This window comes from Rhinolophus ferrumequinum, chromosome 21, assembly GCF_004115265.2.
Source record: "Rhinolophus ferrumequinum isolate MPI-CBG mRhiFer1 chromosome 21, mRhiFer1_v1.p, whole genome shotgun sequence".
In the NCBI taxonomy this organism is placed as follows: domain Eukaryota; kingdom Metazoa; phylum Chordata; class Mammalia; order Chiroptera; family Rhinolophidae; genus Rhinolophus; species Rhinolophus ferrumequinum.
This window is the reverse complement of record NC_046304.1, coordinates 45,586,833-45,609,367: the sequence shown is the minus strand read 5'-3', so window position 1 is coordinate 45,609,367 and position 22,535 is coordinate 45,586,833. Positions and strand designations below refer to the sequence as shown.

Here is a 22,535-nt window from a genome sequence, read left to right as displayed (position 1 = left end):
CTGTTAGATCTTTAGTGCGATTTCTTTTTCTCATTTATGAGTCGGGAAATAAGGGACTCTGAGATGGCAAGTAACTCCAGTCCCTGCGTCACCACTTGGAGATGCACTGCCTAGAAAAGCCACCTGGTCTGCGTAGGGCTGAGACATAAAACACACACACCGGCACATGCTCTAAAACAATACCAGAAACTGCACCACTACAAACCACTTTGTGGTGTTGAGCCTTTGAGATTACTGAGATCGTGTGGTTGTTGAAAGAGGTAGTTAACACTACACTGACTAATATAGTAGATCATGCAAAGAAAGGTGGGGGACAAACACCTGAAGTAACTATTAATATTTCTCGAATAGGGCACTGATGCAACTGCCAAAGACCTTTGAACTATCCCAAGCTGCCTGGTCCCAATCCTTGCCTGGATCAGGATTCTTCAAGAGTGACCCCTTCCCACTGTCTTCCTATTTATTTATCTGTGCTGACTTGGAACAAGTTGATATTTCCTTCAATCTCAATTTGTCTCCGCCACACTGTCTTTGAAGCGTGTAGCCAAACAATCCTAACTTCCTGTTGCCATTGCTAATATAAATGCTTTCCTTGTTTTGATACTTATTGAGTTATATTCACAGCAATTTCAAAGCAAGAAAATTAAAATCTCAGATTAAAATTGCTATCTTGAAATGGCACTCTCATTGTAAATTTTGGAAATATTTTGCAAGTATTTTCTTCAAAATCCCTCTTTGGGCACAATCTAACCCAACATGCTTTTGGATGAGTCTACCCTTCCTCATATTGTAAAAATACTAGGAAAGGATGATCTAATTTAGATATACATAGTGTCTATTCAGTGAATGCTTGCAGTATTTGAAGTATTAGGTTGGTGCAAAAATTGTGGTTTAAAAGGTTAAAAATAATTGCAAAGACTGCAGCTACTTGTGTACCAACCTAATAGAAGGTAAGAACAATTTATTCTAAGGACAAGATGAATGAAAAATTATAGTGATTATGAATAAATAAGTTTAATGATACTGGTTTTATTCTTAAACTAGATGTGAATTTCTCAACAGTGGCACTATTGACATTATGCACTGGATACTTTCCTTGTTGGGGTTCGGGGAGAGCGGCTGGTCTGTGTGTTGTAGAATTGTCAGGGGCATTACTGCCCTCCAACCACTAGATGCCAGTAGCAAGCTGAATCTGCGTGGTGTGACAACCAAAAGTGTCTCTAACATTGTCCAAATCTCCCCCATTGCCTTAGAACTATGTGTCTTGAAACCACCAGCTTGGGAATTGTATCATCCTGAGGCAAAGTTGTGTGTGAGGGGGTGTTGGGGCAGGGAGGGAAGGCCAGTCAAGGAGATTTCCTGTATTTTATCTTGTGCAAGTGGAAAGTGGTACTATTTCTTGAGATTAAAAAAAAACTAGGGAAGGAAGATGTGATATGGGAAGCAGAGAAGAATCCAGAATTTGCTTTTTAAAATGTTCAAATCCTGATTAGATTTGTTGAATTAACATGGAAAAGTCCAGAACTCCTGAGTAGAGAAAAAAGACTTTTCTCTGACTAAGCTCTTTACTTTCTTACTGTTTAAAGGTAGTGTTTCATATTTTGAAACCAACAACTTTCTTCTGAGGCATAGAAGAGAACATTTATAAATAGCAGATTCCCTCTGTAAGAAACCTCTTTAAATATGGCGTAGCGAGCCAACCAAGTATAGCTGGCAGTTCTCTGCTGTAGTAATTGGCTGAAGGTCAATAAAAAAGCAATTTGGCTGAGAGTGGTCAGGTAAATTCAGTGTTCTCCGGCCAAGAGGATTGTAATCACAAGCTCTCTCTAGAAAGCAATCTTAATGAGAATTTCAAAGCTGGGAAACAGTTCAAGCATAATGCAGACATGTCCCATGGTGGGGCAAAGGTGTAATGGCCACCGTAACGAGAAAGTATCTTCAGACGGGAAGACGAAGCAGGCAACTCCATAGAATATGACAGAATTTATTGTAGGATAATTTACTGAGGGGAAAATTGGGCCAGAGCAGACAAAGGGCCCAGCAGTTTTGCACAAATTATTCTCTGCTACCAGATCGCTGTTACAGTACTTTTTTTAATAGTATAATTTGGGTAGTAATGATTGATAAGACAAAGGGACAAAGAATGTAGTAGCACCAGTCACCATACCTGCTGGTGTCTTGGGATAGATGATTGCTTATAATCAATACTATGACCAATTTGATATTTATCTCGGTTGTCATACCATCCTGGCTGTTACTGACAGAAACATTTATGGCTATATTTTAAGGAACACAGGTAATCATCAACTAGAAAGCTTTCATATGCTTTCTAAGGACAGTGGTCACAGCATGAAAATGAAATGAAACCCAGGACACAGTGATTAAGTGGTTTTGCTTACATCTACATCTTTGGAAGAACACGGAACTGTTTTCCTGGAAATAATGAAACCTACAGATAAACTAAGCTTCTAGATCACTTTCCAAAAGTAAGTTCACCTTTTTTTTTTTCGTCTTGTCCGTATCATGTGATTACAAATAAGATTCTCATATAGAAATGCCAAACATCTCTGGAGTAATTATTTTTATAATAATTAACTTAATGTTTAGGAATAGCTGCTGATTTATATCCCCCAGGGGGAAAAAAGGCTGGGTTAATAACTAACTTAAAAAAGTTTTTGCAACTATAGCAGTACCTTGGTTTTCAAATGTCTCTGTTACCAAACATTTCGGTTTACAAGCGCCGTAAACCTGGAAGTAAATGCTTCGGTTTTCAAACACGCCTTGGAAGTCAAACATGTCATGCGGCTTCTGCTGAGTGCAAGATCCTGAGGCCTAGCTGTCAGCTGTTGAGTCCTGAGTACCTGCGCAACACGGAGGTGATATTTGGGCTTGTTTGGTGACTGTGTGAAATCAATCTGTGCTCATCTCAAGAGCACTCTTGCTACCAATTTGTTTTTGTGACTGTGTTCATGTCATCTCAGGAGCCCTCTGCCAATCACCCCTTGCTGTGAGAAATGGATAAAAGCTGCAAAGCCTAGAGAATCAGTAAAAGAACAACAATAGAGGTGAAAAAGGAAATTATTTCCAAACATGAAAGTGGTGTCCGTGTGTGTGATCTGGCAACGCAGTTTGGTATTGTCAAATCTACTATTTGTACCATCTTAAAAAATAAAGAAGCCATTAAAGGAGCCAGTGTTGCAAGAGGTGTTAAAACACTTACAAGACAAAGAACACAGACACTTGAAGAAGTGGAAAAATTGCTTTTCATATGAATAAATTGAAAACAGTTGGCCAGTGATAGCATTTCTGAGAACATAATTTGCGAAAAAGCTTTACATTTGCATGCTGACCTTATCAAAAACACCCCTGGAACAAGTGCTGAGAGTGACATTTTCAAGGCAAGTAGAGGGTGGTTTGAAAAGTTTAAGAGTAGAAGTGGCATACACAATGTGGTAAGACATGGTGACGCTGCCAGTGCCAACAAAGAAGAAACCGACCAATTTGTTTTGGAATTTAAAGATTATGTAGAGGCAGAGGGTTTCCTTCCCCAACAAGTTTCCAACTGTGATGAGACAGGCCTCTTTTGGATGAAAATGCCAAAGAGGAGCTACATAACAAAGGAGGAGAAATCATTGCCACTACACAAGCCCATGAAAGACAGGCTAACCGTTTTATTTTGTGGGAATGCAAGTGGGGATTTTAAGTTGAAGCCTTTGCTAGTCTACCATTCTGAGAACTCCAGGGCATTTAAGAAAAACAATATCATAAAAAGCAAATTGCATGTGATGTGGAGGGCAAACAGCAAAGCTTGGGTAACCAGGCCGTTTTTTATTGAGTGGGTTCATAAAGTGTTCGGGCCAAGTGTAAAAAAATACCTCCAAGACAAAAATCTTCCAGTGAAGTGCCTGTTTATTATGGATAATGCTCCAGGTCACCCCCCAGGCTTGGTAGACGAGTTGATGGAAGAGTTCAGTTTTATCAGCGTAAAGTTTTTGCCCCCCAACACGACTCCTCTCATCCAGCCCATGGGCCAGCAGGTCATATCTAATTTTAAGAAGCTTTACACCAAAGCACTGTTCCAAAGGTGCTTTGAGCTAACCCTCAGAGAGTTCTGGAAGAATCATTTCAATACCCTACATTGCTTACGTCTCATAGACAAAGCATGGAGGGATGTGTCTCACAGAACAATGAAGTCAGCATGGAAGAAACTGTGGCCAGACGCTGTCCCTGAACGTGTATTTGTTGAAGAGGACGTTCCTATCGTTGAGGATATTGTGTGTCTGGGAAAGTCCATGGGCTGGGAAGTGAGTCGTGATGATGTGGAGGAATTAGTGGAGCACCACAGGACTGAACTCACCACAGAAGAACTTCAGCACATTCTGACGGAGCAGCAACAGGCAGCAACTGAGGAACTGTCTTCGGAGGAGGAGGGAACAGAAAGTGCTTCTACTGCACTTTTCAAAGAAATGTGCAAAATGGGTTGAAATGCACATTTTTGCTGGAAAATATCACCCTGATAAAGCTGCTGTAAGTCATGCCACTAACACGTTCAATGATAACGCTATGTCTCACTTTAGACAAATTTTAAAACATCTGAGAAAGCAAATGTCAATTTAAAAATTTTTAGTAAGGAAAAGATCCAGTGAGTCTAAACCGGGTGTCAGTGGTGTAAAACGATCAAAGGAAGGAATGGCAGGAGAGGAGTCACCTACAGTGATTCTGGAAGAGGGCTACAGAACACCTGAACAACAGTCACCTATTGTGGTTATTGAAGGGGATTCCCCATCCAAACCATGACTATCATCATTGCAGGTAAGAAAAAAATTACATTTTCATTTTTATCATCTACAGTACTGTTTTTACATTGTGTTGATTATTGCTTTTACAGTACAGTATATTGTGTTTATTGCTTTCATTGTGTATCATTTTATGGATCTATGGTATCATTAAATAGTCAAATTCATGCTAAATTGCTGTTTTAGGGGTTGATTTTAAAAGTCTGGAATGGATTAATCCATTTTGCATTACTTTCTATGGGAAACCGTGCCTCAGTTTTCAAACGTTTCAGAACTCGAACAGTCTTCTGGAACGGATTACGTTCAAAAACCAATGAGGGTTGCTAGATGGGCGGGGGGAGTGGGGGGTGGGGGGGAGGGTGAGGGAATTGGAGGGCAGTCGGTGACCACAGGATGGCCACGGGGTTTGAAAATTAATCTGGGGAACGTAATTTGGTGGTTACCAGAGCGTAAGGGGGTTGGGGGGTGGGGGATGAGGGTGAGGGGGATCAAATGTACGGTGATGGAAGGGGAGCTGACTCTGGGTGGTGAACACACAGTGTGATTTATGGATGATGTGATTCAGAATTGCACAACTGAAATCTATGTAATTCTACTAACAATTGTCACCCCAATAAATTAAAAAAAAAAAAAAAAAAAAAAAAAAAAAAAAAAAAAACAATGTACCACTGTATTTTATCGTGTTGAGACAAAAAAAAAATGGTGTGTGAATAAACTGGAAATTTGCTAATGGGTTTATCAAAAGGAAATTAAGTGTATCTTGCAAATGCATTTGCAAGCTTGAGTTGCAAGTGTATAGATAGATATGCGTAAATGAATATATATATGATTTTATTACATAACAATTTGCAGGCATTTTGGATACCTCTTTCTAATTTTGATACTTTTTTATTAATAACATTTAAAAAATATTTTATTGTCTCTGCCTCACTCTTCGACTTGTGTTTTTTAAATGTATGATGTTTTCTTGTAAATGTAAGATGCTTTTCTTTTACTCTTTGTATAGAATGTGTTCAATCAGATTGAGTAATATATGTTTTCCATTACATGGATATTACATCAAATCCACATCCTCTGCTGTTCAGAATAGTTTGTAGTGAAGTCTTTTGCTCATGGTGAACAGTAAGAGTTTTCTTCTGGCATTAACATCAACGTGACAGGAGAAAAATCAGAACCTTTACAGTTAGAAGCATACTATGAAATTTATAATGACAAGCCTATGTGTTGTTACTTTTTATTTGGATATGAGCCATAGAACATTCACAAATCAGGGAATGAAAAAAGAAAGTAAGCATGAAGGACAGCTTAATGAACTCATTTATACTGCAAGACTGATTCATGATGGAAAATCTGAGGGAGTTGGAGTCAGTTCTCCATGCTTCATTGGGCTGTGATTCTTTTTATAGGTAGGAGGTGACCCACTTGGCCAGCTCTCCCTCCTGCAGAATCCCTTTAAAAGTGTCCACATGACGAGAAGCAATCCATGGGGATCTAGCACACCCTAAACTAATGCTTTTTATCCTGGAAACTGCCTTCCTCCCTTCAATTGGCACTCCATGGGCTTTCTAACCTCTTTACTCAGTCCGCTTCTACCTAGACTTCCTCTCAGGCTCATTAAGTAGCCATGAGGTTCTACCTCTAACAATACTCCTTGAGGCTGTCTTGGCTTATATGCCTCCCCTTGGAACGGACCCCTGCTTATCTTACCTGAGCTTTGTCTCTAGGAAATACTAGCAGAGCTCTGAGAGTCATCTTGGTCCATGAATAAAATGAAGCCTTCAGACAGGGTAAACCCACTTCTTACCTCTAGGACAACTGTTTGGATATGGCTCTTGGCCAACGTGGTGGGAAGTCAAGAGAGGAGGTCACTTCTCTCAAATGCCAGGACTTAAGCACCAACTGACATAGGCCAGGATGGAGCTGCCAATTTTGCACCTGAGAGTCCTGATCCATTTTTGCAAGCCATGCCCTTGGTATCCTTTTCAGAAAACTAATAATTCCTTCTAAAATAACTTTTATGGGGTAATTCAGACTGATAACTCTATTTTCTTTTGCAATTAAGACCTTTTGTGAACACTTACTTTTCAAGTTTTTAGAGGAGGCCCAGAAAATTGTGTATGTGTATGGGATTTGTCAATGGAAGCTATGGAAAGATGTGATATTCTACTGTGCACCAAAGGCCCTCCTTTGAAAGGCGCTTTGTGTTTCTGTTCGTGATATTGTGATTTATAGTAAGAAATATACAGAGGGTGCCAAAAAAAGTATACACATTTTAAGAAAGGAAAAAATATTAAAATTGTAATTCTCAATATGTACTGATAACAAAAGATGAATACAAGTCACGTTTGACTTCTGCAATTACAAGAGGTGCTCAAGGTGGTTACCATCAGCGTCCAGACACTTCTGATTATGTGAACTGCTGCTTGAGCAACATTGACCAAAGTGTCCACTTGTGTACATTTTTTTGGCACTCCCGGTATATATTTAGTCTTTATCCTTGTTCCTGGCACAGAGCTCTTAAACCCTTGAAACCCCCCCTAAATAATGAAAGCTGTAAAGGGGACTTTTGTTATGTTAATGAGGAAAGTTTTGGACCTGAAGATGGGCACTGGATGTCAAGAGAACCAACCATAAGATTGAAGAGTTGGAACTTTCAGTCCCACCCTCCCACTTCCAGGAGGGGAGGGCTGGAGGTTGGATCAGTTGCCAATGGCCAATGATTTAATCAATCATGACTAGGTAATGAAACCTCCATAAAAACCCAAAAGGATGAGTTAAGAGAGCTTCCAAGTGGGTGAATACGTGGACATTTGGGGAGAGCAGTGGTTCTGGGAGGGCATGGAAACTTCAGTGCCACTTCCCGCAAGCCTTGCCCTATGTGTGTCTTCCATCTTGCTGCTCCTGGCAAACAGAGGCTCCCCTCCCCTCCTCTGTCCTTGGAATGTAGGTTCCACCCGCTATTACCAAAGTGGAAGCCATTTTCAAAGACACAGCCTTGAGAGAGCAATGTGTTATTGAGACCATCCGGATGGTAATAGGAACTTCAAGATCCTGGCGGCAAATGTGGAGATCTACTTGTGGCACCTATGACAAGCCTTATAAGTCCCTTTGCTTCTTAAAACCACACACCTAGCTATACACAGTACCTTATTGATAATTTTTAAAATAGATCCATAGAACTACCTATATGAAACACCATAATTTTATGTGTCTATATCTGTAAATAGTACCTTTTTAACTATGTTGTTCAGATCTTCTGTAGCCTCACTATGTTTTGTCCAGTTCCTCTATCTTATACGGAAGTTGGTGTGTTAAAGTATTTTACTTTTATGCTCTTATTTGTCTCCTTGTGTCACTTTGTAATTTTTGCTTTATAAAATTGGTAGCTGGGTTTTTGGTGAGTAGCTTTCCTAGTTGTCATAAATTTTTTATCATGTTTAATGTTTTTTTTTAAATTATATTTATCCTGAATCAGCATTGCTATGTCTAATTTCTTATTTCTAATTGCCTGGTATATGTTTTGCCCATCTTCTTTTATTCCTTATATCAGCAATTTGTGTCTTCTGTCTTTTTTTTTCTTCTCATGATTAGTGTAGCGAGAAGTTATCAATGGCATCAGAATTTCCAGTGAATCAGCTTCTAATTTTATTAAATTTCTCTATTATTTTTCCTGTATTTTTAAATTCTAGCCTTTATCTTTATTTCCACCTACTTTTCTTTCCTCTGTTTACTTTTTTTGTTTAATTCGCTCTTATGTTTCTAGTTTCATAAGGTGGGTGCTTAGATCATTAATTTTAGACTTTTTTTTCTTATACTAGCAATAAAACCGTAAATTGTCCTCTAAGTACTGTTTTAGTTGCCTCTCATGAAAATTTGATGTTACATTTCATTTTTGTCAATTCAAAATATTTTATTTTTCCTTTAATATATTCTTTGAAATAAGGATTATTAGAAGTATGTTATTTAATTTCCAATTATTTGTGAATTTGCCAGATAGATCGCTAATATTAATTTCAGTTTAATTTCCTTTTGGTCAAAGTACACTTTTATAATATATTCTTTAAATTTATTGAGATTTGTTTTCTGGTTTAACATAGGTCTATTGTGGTATTAAATGTGCAATGTAAAAAAAATACTTATATATATGTGTGTGTGTGTGTGTGTGTGTGTGTGTGTGTGTGTATTTGCCTAGGGTGTTCAATAGGGGACAATTTGTTCAAGTAGCTTGATTGTGTTGTTCAAATCTCCTATGCACCTACTGACTTTATATCTAGTGATTTTATCAAGCACTGAGATATAACTGTTGAAATCTCCAACCATAACTGTAGACCCATGAGTTGGCCTTTTCAGTTCTGTTTTTCATTCGTGAATTTTCAAACTCTACTTTTAGATCTGTATCCATTTAGGTTTTCATGTTTTTTAATGAAGTACCCCTATATTATTAGGAACTATTCCTCTTTGTCTCGGTCAATAATTCTTGTCTTGAAGTCAATTTAAATTTTTTAAATCATATTACTATAGCCACTCCTGCTTTCCTGTGACTAGTGTTTCTATGGTATATCTTTTCCCACTATTTCAGTTTTTATCTTTGGGTCTTTAAATTTAACTTTGTTTTTTTATGCTGACAGCATGCAATTATGTCACACTTTTGAAATTAAGTCTGGAAATCTCTCTTATAGTTAGATTGTTTTCATTCTTTGTATTTAGTGTACTTATTGAAATGGTTGGGTTAGATGTACTATTTTATATTTTTAGTATACCACTTTATCTCTGCTATTGGCATACTAGATTTATTTATTTATTTATTTATTTATTTATTTATTTATTTATTTATACTGGCTAGAGCGTTGACAAGTATTCTTAACAGTTTCTTTGCAGTGTACCAAATTCTGTGTGCTATTTTTCTTTTTCTGGAAAGTGTCTGTTTTGTCTTCATTTTGGGTAGATAGTTTTACTTGAAATCTAAGTGTACTAATTTCTTTCTGTACTAAAATGGTGTGGCTCCACTGCTATCAGCTTGCATGGTTTCTGTTAAGAAATTTACCTGTTAAGAAATTTGGTATTAGCCACAATCATCTTCTTTGTAGTTGTTGTAGTAGAAACAGTGATCTGACACAATCTGCTACATCTTATCCCAAGTTGGAAGCATCCAGCAAACTTCTGTTTGAAGTTCACAGATCTGTGAATATTTGCAAAAGGGCACAGTGCTCAAAACTGTGTGGCTCAATCATCTATGAAGTATTTATGAATCAGAAAACAAAGAATTGAAGCAAATGTTTTGATTAGGGTGCTCACTGAAATTTTAATTATAGCAAAGAATATTGAAATGATAGAGAAGTCATCTGGTCAACTGGTCAAAACAAAGTGGAAATGGCTATATTAACCACAGACAAAGTAGATTTCAGAGCACAGAAAATCACCAGGGATGAATTGGACATTACATAATGATAACAAGGCCAATTCACCAAGAAGACATCACAATCCCAAATGTGTATGTACCTAACACTGAGGCAGGTTAGTTAGCATGACTCCAGGCAGTCAGGAATTCCCTGGGAAAATGGACAAGGGCAGTCATATCTTAAAGGCCTTAGCCCTAGGAAACATCAGCACAGGACAGCTGGTTTATTTCAAAAAGCCTTCACAAAAGCCTCCTCAAGGCTGAGAATTTGATATAACTCTACCAGTAGACATCCTTAGATATACAAGAAAAAGTATAAAAACAGACGTCTTTTGCTTTAGCTGGTGGGCATCCCAGCTTCAGGTGCTCCCTCCCACTCGGGAGCTGTAACTCTTTAATAAACTGTCCTCTTCTGCAACCTCTGGTCTCTCCAGTCTGTGCCTCCATTCTTCAGTTTCATTAGACTACAATCCTGGCGCACATACACACACATCAGAAATTCTACATCAACATCACAGTTCCAATTATATGAGGCAAAATCTGTTAGCTCTGAAAGGAAAAAGAAAAGTCTCTAATTTTTGTTAAAGTCTTCAATACTCCTCTCTCAATAATCAGCAGAACTAGTGGAGAAAAAACCAACAAAAATAGATAAAAACAGAGCAACACCATCAACCAACTAGGTCTAACAGATATTTATGTAATAACCCCCTCAACTCAATAGCAGAATACATATCTTTTCAAGTGCATGTGGAATATTCACCAAGCTAGATGATATCCTGGGTCATAATACAAGTCCTAAGAAATTTGGCATACAAAATAAATCAGACCGTAATAGAATTAAACTAGAAATCAATAACCAAAGATAACAGGAAAATCTCCAGACACTTGGAAATGAAACAACATGTTTCTAAATAATTCATAGGTCAAAAAGTAAGTCTCGAGGGAGATTAGAACATATTCTGCACTGAATGAAAATAAGACACAGAGGAATGAAAATCCCGATTACCCAAGTAATGATATCAATCGGGATGAAATCAATCAGGCAGTCTAGAGCTCTGTGTAGAGAGAAGCTTTTCTCTGATGAAACTCTTTCCTCTCTCGTGGTTTCAAGACAGTGCTTAAAATTTGGTATTAGCCACAATCACCTTGGACATAATAGAGAAAAGCTTACAAATAGTAGATTTCCTCTATAAGACTGTTCTCTATAATTGGATATGGCCAGGCAACCAAGTATAAATGGCACTGCTCAGCAGGAAATGGCTGTTTGTCAAAAGGCAAACCGTCCAAGGTAATCACGTGAATGTGATATTTGGCAGAGTCAACAAAACTGACATCATCACCTCTTTTTGAAAGCAGTCTCCACAGGAAGTTTTCACAGAAGTCAAACGGTTAAAGCAAATTCTGGAGATGCAGTAGAGACCAGGAAAAATATGAATCTTCTTTTGAATAAGGAGAACAGTGGATAAAATGTGTTTCTAGATTACTTGCTTCAAATTTCTCAAAAGTAAGTTCATTGTATTTCTCTGTTTTGTTTTGGGGTTTTTTCTTTTTCTTTTTCCTGTTACAAAATTATAAATAAGTCTTCAGGAATTGAATGCCAACCATATGTGGAGAAACTGTTTTGAAAATTAACGAACTGTTTTAATGGTTTTGGATATCTGGTATTTAATATTATAGAAAATGAAAGCACCGAAATTATGCGAGCGTTATATGGTTAGAAGCAAGAAATTGAGTGTGGGAATTAGCTGACAGATTGTGAAGGACTAAGAATATTGAGAATTGATTTGTAAACTTGGATTGTTTTGAAGTTCTTTACATTTATTGCACAATAACTTTCCAGATACACTGTTTTTCTGATCTTGAGACTGTTTACCAAAAGCATTTATAAAAATATTTTTATTGTTCCTGGATCTCAGGCTCTAAGAATTTTAGATATGTAAGATGCTTTCCAGGATTTTTTTATTCTGTGCCCACCATGTATTAAATCAGAATGTGAAATATGTACCTCTTCCTTATCACAATATTATTTCAAATATGCATTACTTGCAGTAAACAGAACTTTCACATTCCTATAGTGTAAGCATTTTGTTTTGAATTTAACAACCCAGTGACAGGAGAAAAATCAGAGTCATTACAATTTGAAGCTATTTATGACATGTATAAAGAGGAATTCATGTGATTAGTTTTTTGATGAAGTACAGAACAAACAAAGTAGGCAATGCTAATTTACAATGGAAAATCTAAGGGGTTGGAGCCAGACTGCCATTTTCATGCCGCATTGGGCTGTGGCTGATTCCACAGTGAGGAGATCACGCTCGTGGGCAGTGTACCCTCCCGGACAGCCCTGCAAAGTCCCCTTACAAGTGACTACTCCGACGTCTGTGCACCAGGGACAATCTATGGATCCTCAGGCCTCCTTCTCAGGACAGCCTGACCTAATGCTTTTTCACGTGTAACTGTCTTCCTCCCTCGAATTGTCACTCCGTGGGCTTTCTAACCTCTTCCCTCAGTCTGCTTCTACCTAGACTTCCTCTCAGCTTCATGAGGCAGCCAGGTGTAGGTTCTTCCTTGGGCAGTGCTCTGTGAGGCTGTCTTGGCTAAATGCTTTCTGTTGGAACTGGCTTCTGGACACCTTACATGAGCTTACTTGAGAAAGTAAGGTGTCTGGGAAATAGCACAGCCCAGAGTGTCATCTTGTTCCATGAATGGACTGAGAGCTTCAGGTGGGGCCATACCCACTCATCCCGATGGAGGAATTCATGGCAGCCATGTAGTTTCTCTATCCCTGGCCAACATGGCACAGCCATAGAGGGAAAATGCTGCCTGCTCCAGATTCGGGACTTGAGAGCCAAATTCAGAGTGAGCTGCTGCTCTGTGCCCAAAAGTCCTGACCCATTCTTTCAAGTCACATCCCCGGCATGCTTCCAAAAAAATGGGTGCTCATTCCAGAATCTCTTTACTTTCTAGACCTCAGCTTAGATACAGTGTTTCCTCCTGTAGCAAAGACCTTTGAGAGCACTCAAGTCCCACAGTTTTCAGGAAAGGCTCAGCAAATCATATTGTGTAATATGTTGATTGCGGTCATGGAAAGATGTGGTATTATTATTATACACTGAGGAATCTCCTCCTGGGAGGTAGGTTAGGTCTTTGCTGCCAAAAAAAAAAAGGGGGGGAGAAGAGGATGTATAAATTCCCTGACCTAATGGTCACCATCACCACCCTCCCAACACACACACACACACACACACACACACTCAAGTACTCTTTGCTCAAGGGTGAATATAGTGATACTGACTTGCTTCTTCTACCAGGAGAAGGGATGTGGTCTACTGCTGTACTCTTGTTGCAATAGCTATGGAAAAATAATGCTGCCCTCTGCAGACAATTTTAGGTAGAGTTCATGGGATGTTTTCACACTGAACCGGCCTACACACAAGTCAAAGGGTCCTGGGTTAATCTAGCTAAAGCCTATCCAAGCCCAGTTTAGGTGAAATTTCTACCCTCCATCTCAACATAAGCTCAAATATATGACAGCCTCCCCACAGCAATCTATATAATATATTGGCAAATCTAATTAACTATGTACATGATAAAATATATCTAATTTATCTATACTTTAAATGAAAGATTAAGCCAAATTTCTATATAATAATAACAAGAATTATCAGGGTTAGAATTCAGCAGAGGTAAAGTATCTACAAAGTCTTTGGTTTTATGAAGAGCATAGGGATAATAAATGTTTTCATTAAAAAAAGAAAAAGATAGTTCCCTAGGAAAGTCCAAAACTTAAGAGTAACCAACAAAGGAATATGAATATCTTTGGGACAAGAAGAAAAACATGGTGGGGGGAGAACCTGATAAAGTTCAAGAGAAGGTACGAATATGGACAAAACTAGAAGCAAAGAAAAAGCAGGTTTAACATGAAAATAAATGCAATGAAAGATCACCAAAAATAAGAATTTATACATGATATAAAAATTAAAAATATACAAAAATTATATAAATATATACAAATATACACAATATATATACACAATATATACAATATATAAAAATATACAAAAATTAAAAATATAGTATTTATCAGTTTGGGTTTCTAAAAATATAGCAACAATGAATTTTATATACATTAACCAAACACTTAAAAATTCAGCAAAAAGTTAAAAAAAAAAAGGTATGGATAAAGCAACATTAGGCAAGTTATAAACTAGAAAGAAACCTGATGTTTCTATGCTATTATCCGAATAGAAGAAAGCTACCATTAAAATTGAGCAATAAAGCAATGTTTTATACAACTACTTAGCCTTTAAATGAAAACTAACAGAGATAGAATAAGAAATTGGCAAATCTATTCATTAGAAATTGGCAAACCTATTCGTTATCAGAATGGAGAATTCTATCATGAAATGATTAATCTCATAAATATAAGAAAGAGCACTGAAGATTTGAAGAACAAAATTTTAGAGATTGAATAAATACTTACAAAACAACGTAAAAGGTGATATACATTTGTTTCAAGTACATGTGGAATATTTCCCAATGTTAAAATATGCTGTACCACCAAGGAAGTCTCAAGGAATTTCAAAGCAGTAGTTCCTCTGACCACAGCATGATTAAGTTGGACATCAAAAATAAAAAGTCACTAAAACCAAAGATATAGCAATAGTGTAGAAGCTAAATAGGCAATCCTAAGTAACGTATCTGTGGTCTATTGCTGCGTGACCAAAAAGAAAAAAGAAAAAAAAAAGCAGCAAATAACATACAACAAGCATTTACAGCTGGGATGCCTGGGGGTTCTTAAGAGGCTCCGCTGATTTTGGATGGGCTTGTTCACATCTCTGGGGCTTGGCTGGCTATCATCTGATATAGGCTACTCTAAACTGGGATGATTCTGCTCTGTTTCATGTGCCTTTCATCCTCCAGAGGTTAGCCCAGGTATGCTCTCATCACAATGGCAGAGCCATAAGAGCAAGCAGACACTGAAAGCCTTGTAAGGTCTAGGTTCAGAAATGGAACATCATCACTCTTACCTTTCTCTATTGGTCAAAGTTATAGCTGGCTTTATGGAAAGAACTACAAAGTTACCAGACTAAGGGTGTGGACACAAGTAGGGGTGAAGAATTGGGGCCACTATGTTGAATAAGAGTGGTGAGGGCGGACACCCTTGTCTTGTTTCTGATCTTGGAGGAAATGCTTTCAACCATTCACCATTGAGTATGATGGTAGCTGTAGGCTTGTTGTATATAACCTTTATTGTGTTGATGTATGTTTCTTCTATACCTGATTTTTTTAGGGTTTTTTATCATGAAAGGGTGTTGTATTATGTCAAATGCTTTTATTTTGCATCTATTGAAAAAAAATCATACAATTTTTATCTTTCATTCTATTCATATGGTATATGACATTTTATTGAACCATCCTTGCATCTCAGGGATAAATCCTACTTGATCATGGTGTCTGATCCTTTTAATGTGTGAATTCAGTTTACTAATTTTTGTTGAGAATTTTGCATCTATATTCATCAGGGATATTGGTTTGTAATTTTTCCTTCTTGTAGTGTCATTATCTGGCTTTGATGTAAAAGTAATGCTGGCCTCATAAAGTAAGGTGGAGAATATTCCCTCCCTTTGAATTTTTTGGAAGAATTTGAGAAGGATTGTCATTAATTCTTCTTTAAATGTTCAGTAGAATTCACCAGTGAAGCCATCTGGTCCTGAACTTTTGTTTTTGTATTGTTTTGTTTGTTGGGAGGTTTTTGATTGTTGATTCAATCTCCTTACTCATCATTTGTCTGTTTATATTTTCTATTTCTTCATGATTCAGTCTTGGTAGGTTGTATGTTTCTAGAAACTTATGCATTTCTTTCATGTTATCCAATTTGTTGGCTTATGGTTGTTCATAGTAGTCTCTTATGATCTTATGTATTTCTGTGTTCAGTTGTAATGTCTCCTCTTGTGTTTCTGATTTTATGTATTTGTGTCTTTTCTCTCTTTATTTTTTTCTTAGTTTAGCTAAAGGTTTGTTAGGGTTTTTTTTTTATCTTTTCAGAAACACAGCTCTTAGTTTCCTTGAGCTTTTGCTGGTCTCTCATTTATTTCAGCTCTGATCTTTGTTATTTCCTTTCTTTTGGGTTTATTTTGTTCTTTTCTAGTTTCTTTAAGTATAAAGTTAGATTATTTATTTGAGATATTTTTCTTAATATAGGCATTTATCATTATAAACTTCCCTTTTAGAACTGCTTTTGCAGCATCCCATCAGTTTTGCTGTGTGTCATGTTTCCATTTCATTTGTTTCGATTTCCTTTTTGAGTTCTTTGACCCATTGGTTGTTCGGAAGTGTGTTCTTTAGTTTTCACATATTTGCAAAATTTTCAACTTTCCTCTTGTTGTTGATTTCTAGTTTCATACCATTGTAGTCAGAAAAGATGCTTAGTATGATTTCAGTCTTCTAAATTTGCTAAGACGTTTTTTGTGGCCTGACATATGATTTATCCTTGTATCTGTTAGGAGCTTCTTCTCCCCTCTTTTGGTAAAAAAGCAGCAACTTATCTTTGCTTAAAAATGGGAACAAGAAGTTTTCCCACCCCACCCTCAATGGTAGATGGCTGTTGCTTTTTATGTGCTGCGAAGGTCACATCAAGGGGAAGGTGGTTTCTTTCCTTTCTTCCAGGGAAGACAACTGTTTTTCCATCCCTGTTCCTAGAACTGTATGAGAGACGGGGGTGTGGGGGTTACAGATTGCCATTCCCTAGTAGCAGTTGGCTATTGCTTCAACCCCTTGCCAAAATGCAGCAGTAGGTCTTCGCGTAGGGCTGACTGGGATTCCTATCCATCCCTAAGGGCCTTACAGCTTTTGCTCTTAGGAGAAAATGTTCTGAAAGGTGGGTAGGTTTTGTGTCCTGCGACTACTGAGGGGTCTATCAGGTCTCTTGCTTTACCCTCGTCATTTTTATAAGTACTAAGAGAAGAGATACGGTGTTAAGTATAGAGTGGTTGGGGAAGGTGTGGTTTCAGCCCACTGAGTGGCAGAGAAGCCTGATGGCAAGCTAAGGGCACAAAGACGGGCGTGCACTCTTTTTAACATTGGAGAGCCGAAGGAAACAAGCTGTGGAAAAGATTCTCACATTCTGGGGCTACCAGATACACTACTGCTCCCTGAGTCAAGAGCTGGAGAAAACACACAGCGAAACCGGCACTATCCAGGCACTCTACATTGGAGAAAAATCATGTAGTCTGAACAATGGGAAAAAAACACATATGTTCTCTAGGAACCAGGCAAATGAACCTTCTGATACCAGAAAGGAGAGCCTCTTCTTCCTGCAATGTCTCCAGTCCTCTCTACTGGCAAACATTTACATCATGCCAGCTAGCAAAGAAAAATGTTTAAAAGGCCCAGATCCATTTTCACAGAGCAGGCTGTGAAGAGAGAGTCTGGAGCTGAGGGGCAATAAATCGATAACTAGCACAGTGTATAACAAAAAATAATGGAGTAAAGAGTAGGGTCAAAGAGAAGTAGGGGAGTAAGAGATGCTAACTTTGGAAATCTCAGGTGCTAAGCACTCATTTGGAACATTGGAGTTATCAGGCTACTTGTTTTTGTGTTTGCGGGGCATTTATTCTCATTAAAACCTACACATTTACTTTATCTCCTCCCTTTTTTTCTCATTAAACAGGGCAAAATGCGTAAGAGGGAGATAAGTGTGTGTCAACAAACTTGGGCCTTATTATGCAAGAACTTTCTTAAGAAATGGCGAATGAAAAGAGAGTCCTTAATGGTATGATTCAATATCTATGTCACTTTGTATTTATGATAGGAAAATGTATATTCCTTGGGATGCAGCTCCACTTTGTTTATTTATCTCCCCTCCAAAGAAATAGAACACCTTTTTGCAATAGAAAAAGCTGTTCCTTGAACCACAAATCTGTCTGAAGACATTTCAGTTAACACAGGCCTGTCATTTGAGTTCTAAAAGTATTGAAGTTAGTCAGCCATAGAGAATTCAGTGTTTTGAAAGACAGTGGGCACACTTTTTACTAGCATTCCCATGCATAAATACTTGGGTTAAGATACTGGTATCCCAAAGATACAGTAAACAAATCAACCCACAGAAATAAATCACTGGCATTTTCTTTTTTGAATCTCTTTCTCTTTTTAATAATAAATCATTCTCTTCAAAAATAGTAGAAAATTTGGAAATGTAATTAGAGCCAAGAAGAAAATTAATATTAGCCCATATAATCTTACCACATAACAAAAATTCTGGTTAAACTTTGGTATTTTAAAAAACCAGATAGATATACCTAAGTATCATTTTTTAACTAAATTGGAATTTTACTATATATCTATTGTGAATTTTTTTCTACAGTCATGCATTTAGGAAATAGAGTAGTTTCTTATTGGAAGTTTTCAAGTGAATAGAATTGATAACTAACCAAGACAGTGTTTCTCAGGTCATCTGCGTTCTGTTGAGTTTCCAATACCCGAATCTTGGCATATAATCAATATATTCCTACTAAGTGAGCAATTCCTTGAAACTCTTCTGACACAGGCTTTTAGCAGAATCAAATACAGGCATACCTTGGAGGTACTGTGGGTTCAGGTCCAGACCTCTGTAATAAAGTGAGTATCGCAGTAAAATGAGTCATAATCCTTTGCTGGTGAAGAGTTTTGCCTTCAATTTGTGAAAAAAAAAAAACAAACACCGTCTGTGAAGCACAATAAAGTGAAGCACCACAAAACGAGATGTGCCTGTATAGCCTGAGTTGGTCACCACAGTAATACCAGCTGATAATTTCTAGCAGCTTGCAATTCTTGCCTCTCATATTTTTATGATCAGTGCATGCTTAGACTGTGCTGTGAATCAATCAGTTTGAATTCCTTAATAGCTCACTGGAATTACCTGACTGCTGAATTTTGTACTGCACATATTTTAAATTGTTCCTAGTGTGAGAGCTATTGAAATTAGAAAAGTGAATGAGACAAACTCTATGACCAAATGATTGTGGATGACTACTTGGAAATCACCATTGTTTTTTCATTCTTTCTCTTGGATTGTGTAGGAATTGTTGAGCTCATTGCTCCTACTCCTTTTTCTGTACCTATATCCCAAGAGTCATGAAGTTAATGATTTTTCTTCACTGCCTACCATGGACCTGGGAAGGGTAGATTCATTTAGTGAACCTTGGTTTACTATTGCATACACACCTTTCACCAATACAACCCAACGGATAATGAATAAAGTTGCCTCAGCCTCCTTTATGAAAGGTGAGTTTTCTAGAAACGTCAGAGGAATTTCTGATGTTAGTATTTGGTTTATGTGACCACAGAGGTGTGCATGTAATTTGCATTGCAGTTGGTAAACCGTGTCAATGGTCAAAATTTCTACGTGATGTGAAATGTGAATATATTTTCCCTTTGTTGGAAATAAGAGGCCATCACTCAATATCTATGTCAACACTGTGAATGTATTTCTTGCAAGCAAAGGATTACCACTTGGAGTGCACAGTCTTTCAAAACAGCAATCTGCTGCTCTTGCATAGGATTTGGGGGAGCATGGAATACACACGTTGGTAGACATTGAAAAGTAGGAGTGTTTAGAGATTTGTTGATTGTAGCTGTGGAAGCGTTGTTACTAGAATGAGACTGTTGCTCTAGTATTTGCTTATTATTATATGTTATATGATATCAAATTAAATTTGACGATAGGAATTTTATTCTCACCTTTTACTACCACAAATATTGCCTTACTATATTTGAAGATTCTATTGAAGAATATTCTGTGTTTCAAAATTTCACCCTTTGGTGTTAAGATACTTATCAATGAAAAATAAGAAGAGCATTATTAAAATAAGAAGATCACTGCTATGGCAATTTCCTGAAATTAAGGGAGAAGCAACCTAGTGCAGAGGCAAGAGAACTGGACGTAGGGTCAGAGAGTATTTGACTGAAAGTTCTGCCCTGTGTCTCTAGTACGTTTTGCAAGTCATCAATTTCTCTGAGCCTCACTACCACCATATTCAAAATAAGATTAATAATACTATATTTTTCATGAATATTTAAGTTGGGAGTAAGAGAATTCCAACACATCTTGTCTTAAGGAAAGGGGCTTTTATCTAGTTTAAAGAAAAAGAGTTTTAATACATTGATGAATAGAGGACAGTCAACAATAGAGGAAGAAACATGTTTCTACTTCTCAGGTCTATAGTAATGTGTGTTGGCTTCATTCACAGCTTAGCTATCCCCAAACAGAGGCAGGATCTCCAGTTTTAAGCCCTATCACATAAATGACTCCAGTGAAAGGAGTACAGCTCTTTCCCAACAGTTCAAAATAATTTCAGAGACTATACCCATTGGAACAAATGGTCTATTTTAGATTAATCTTGATCTTGGTCCATCAAAAACTAATCTCATTGGATAGGGAGATAAAGTATTGTCATTGCCCATTGGTTGGGTTCCCAGGTCACCCTGTGAACCACACCCAAACCACAGGGTGTGTGAATGAAAGAGGGATAGTACCACGAATCAATTTTAGGATGTTTACTAGAAGGAAGACTGGATGTCAGGCAAAGAAAAAAAAATTTTTTTACAAATATAAATACGCACTTCAAAGGGGAATCAATGGTGATTGCCCCATAAATGTGCGTTGAGTTATAATTTAAAAATAGTTTAGAGCTCCCACAACTTTGTGAATATACTGCAGATCATGTAATTACAGTTTTAAAAGATGAATTTTATGGTGTATGAATTATAACTCAATTTTTAAAAAGAATATGCAAACTTGACTTAGAAGGTACTCAGTATTAATTTTAAACACCATAATTTCTTACCAAGAGTAGTATTGTGAGGAGAACCTGTGAATCTCACTCCATCCAGTCATTGGAAGTGTATATAATGTCTCTTATTTTTGTCAACCTCTGTCCATAATTCCACTCCAGTCTAGGTAACCATTAATGTTGTGTTTGGATTCTGACCCCTTATGTGGATTCAGTATCCAGAAGTCTACTCATTCTGTAGTCTGTGTGTTCAGGCACTTGCCATTTGGCATTTCTATGGCCACAGTTCCCAGATTATGTGGGACTTTTCCTTTCTGTCTGTGCTTCATTGCACACTGCCAGGCCAGGTGGATTTGGTACCTAAACTTTCCCATGGTACCCCACCAAACATCACACCATTACTTCCACCCAAATCCAAATCTCTGCACTGTGCATCTTGCCTGCAAATGCTGGACCCATTTTTTTTTAACTTTTATTTATTTTTAAAGTGTGTTTTTCCAGGACCCATCAGCTCCAAGTCAAGTAGTAGTTGTTTCAGTCTAGTTGTGGAGGGCGCAGCTCACAGTGGCCCCCTGTGGGGGTCGAACCGGCAACCTTGTTGTTAAGAGCACCACGCTCCAACCAACTGAGCCAACCAGCAGCCCGACACTGAACCCATTTTTGATTCAAGATCTTAACCTGATATGACTCTATGTAAAGTCTAGTCTTTTGGTCTATCTTGGATGTGTTTGCTCTCATCCTGTTTCACAGATGTCCTCCTGAGGTTCCCAATGTCATAAACTTGTGCTTCTCAACAATACCTTCATTAAAAATCACATGCAATTGTGGTAATAAATATTCATTAAATAACTACTGCATGCAAGATCTTTACGTAGAGTTCATCTTCACAATGAACATGTTATTATCTTTATTTTACAAATAAAGTAGTTGCAATGCTAATACATATTCATTAAATGCTACTATGTGCTAGATTTTTAGGGACTTTATTCTATAGTAATATAATATTATTCTGTAATAATATTATTCTGTATTATATTTATCTGTATTCTGTATTAATATTCTGTATTATTAATTATTAATATTGTTAAGTTTATTTTACAAATATGGAAATTGAGTAACAAAGGTTAAGTGACTTGCTCATGATCATACAGACCTAAAGAATAGATTCCAGGGGAAAAAAGGTAATTGTATCCAAATACATGCTGCCAACTCCCTCCACTTTTATCTTCAAATTCCCACCCTACTCCAGAACTTTTCTTGTATTCTTTCTCGTTTTTCAGTCTTAATGAAACACCTATGTAACATTAAACACAATATTAGCAAAAAAGAGGAATTATTTTAGTGATATCAACATAGTCACTCAATATATTTTTTAACTTTTCAATTCACTCTTATTTTTCAACATATTAATCATACTGTGACAGTTGTTAAAGGACAATGAAGTTATTGCCACCTGATATAACCAGTATCTAATTGTGATTTAAATATATATGTGTGTATATATATATATATGTATATATATAACCATTTTAGATTTCTTGTAATGCCAATTCTTCTGTGAATAGTTTA

The 22,535-nt window shown here is 37.2% G+C and overlaps 1 protein-coding gene across 3 annotated transcripts in view; it reads left to right on the top strand.

Annotated features, from left to right (window-relative positions):
• The first annotated feature begins 4,409 nt into the window (after positions 1–4,409).
• The window catches only part of ABCA8 (ATP binding cassette subfamily A member 8), a 69,708-nt gene continuing 51,582 nt past the window's right edge, over positions 4,410–22,535 (top strand). Inside the window, exons 1-4 of one of the 3 annotated variants that reach the window (XM_033091560.1) lie at positions 4,411–4,812; positions 11,551–11,698; positions 17,867–17,968; positions 19,254–19,458. In XM_033091560.1, coding sequence (XP_032947451.1) covers positions 17,873–17,968; positions 19,254–19,458 — 301 coding nt within the window. In that variant the 5' untranslated portion in view covers positions 4,411–4,812; positions 11,551–11,698; positions 17,867–17,872. Of the gene's footprint in view, positions 4,813–11,547; positions 11,699–17,866; positions 17,969–19,253; positions 19,459–22,535 lie in introns of all 3 variants that reach the window. The other 2 variants (XM_033091559.1, XM_033091561.1) reach the window with 2 other exon arrangements.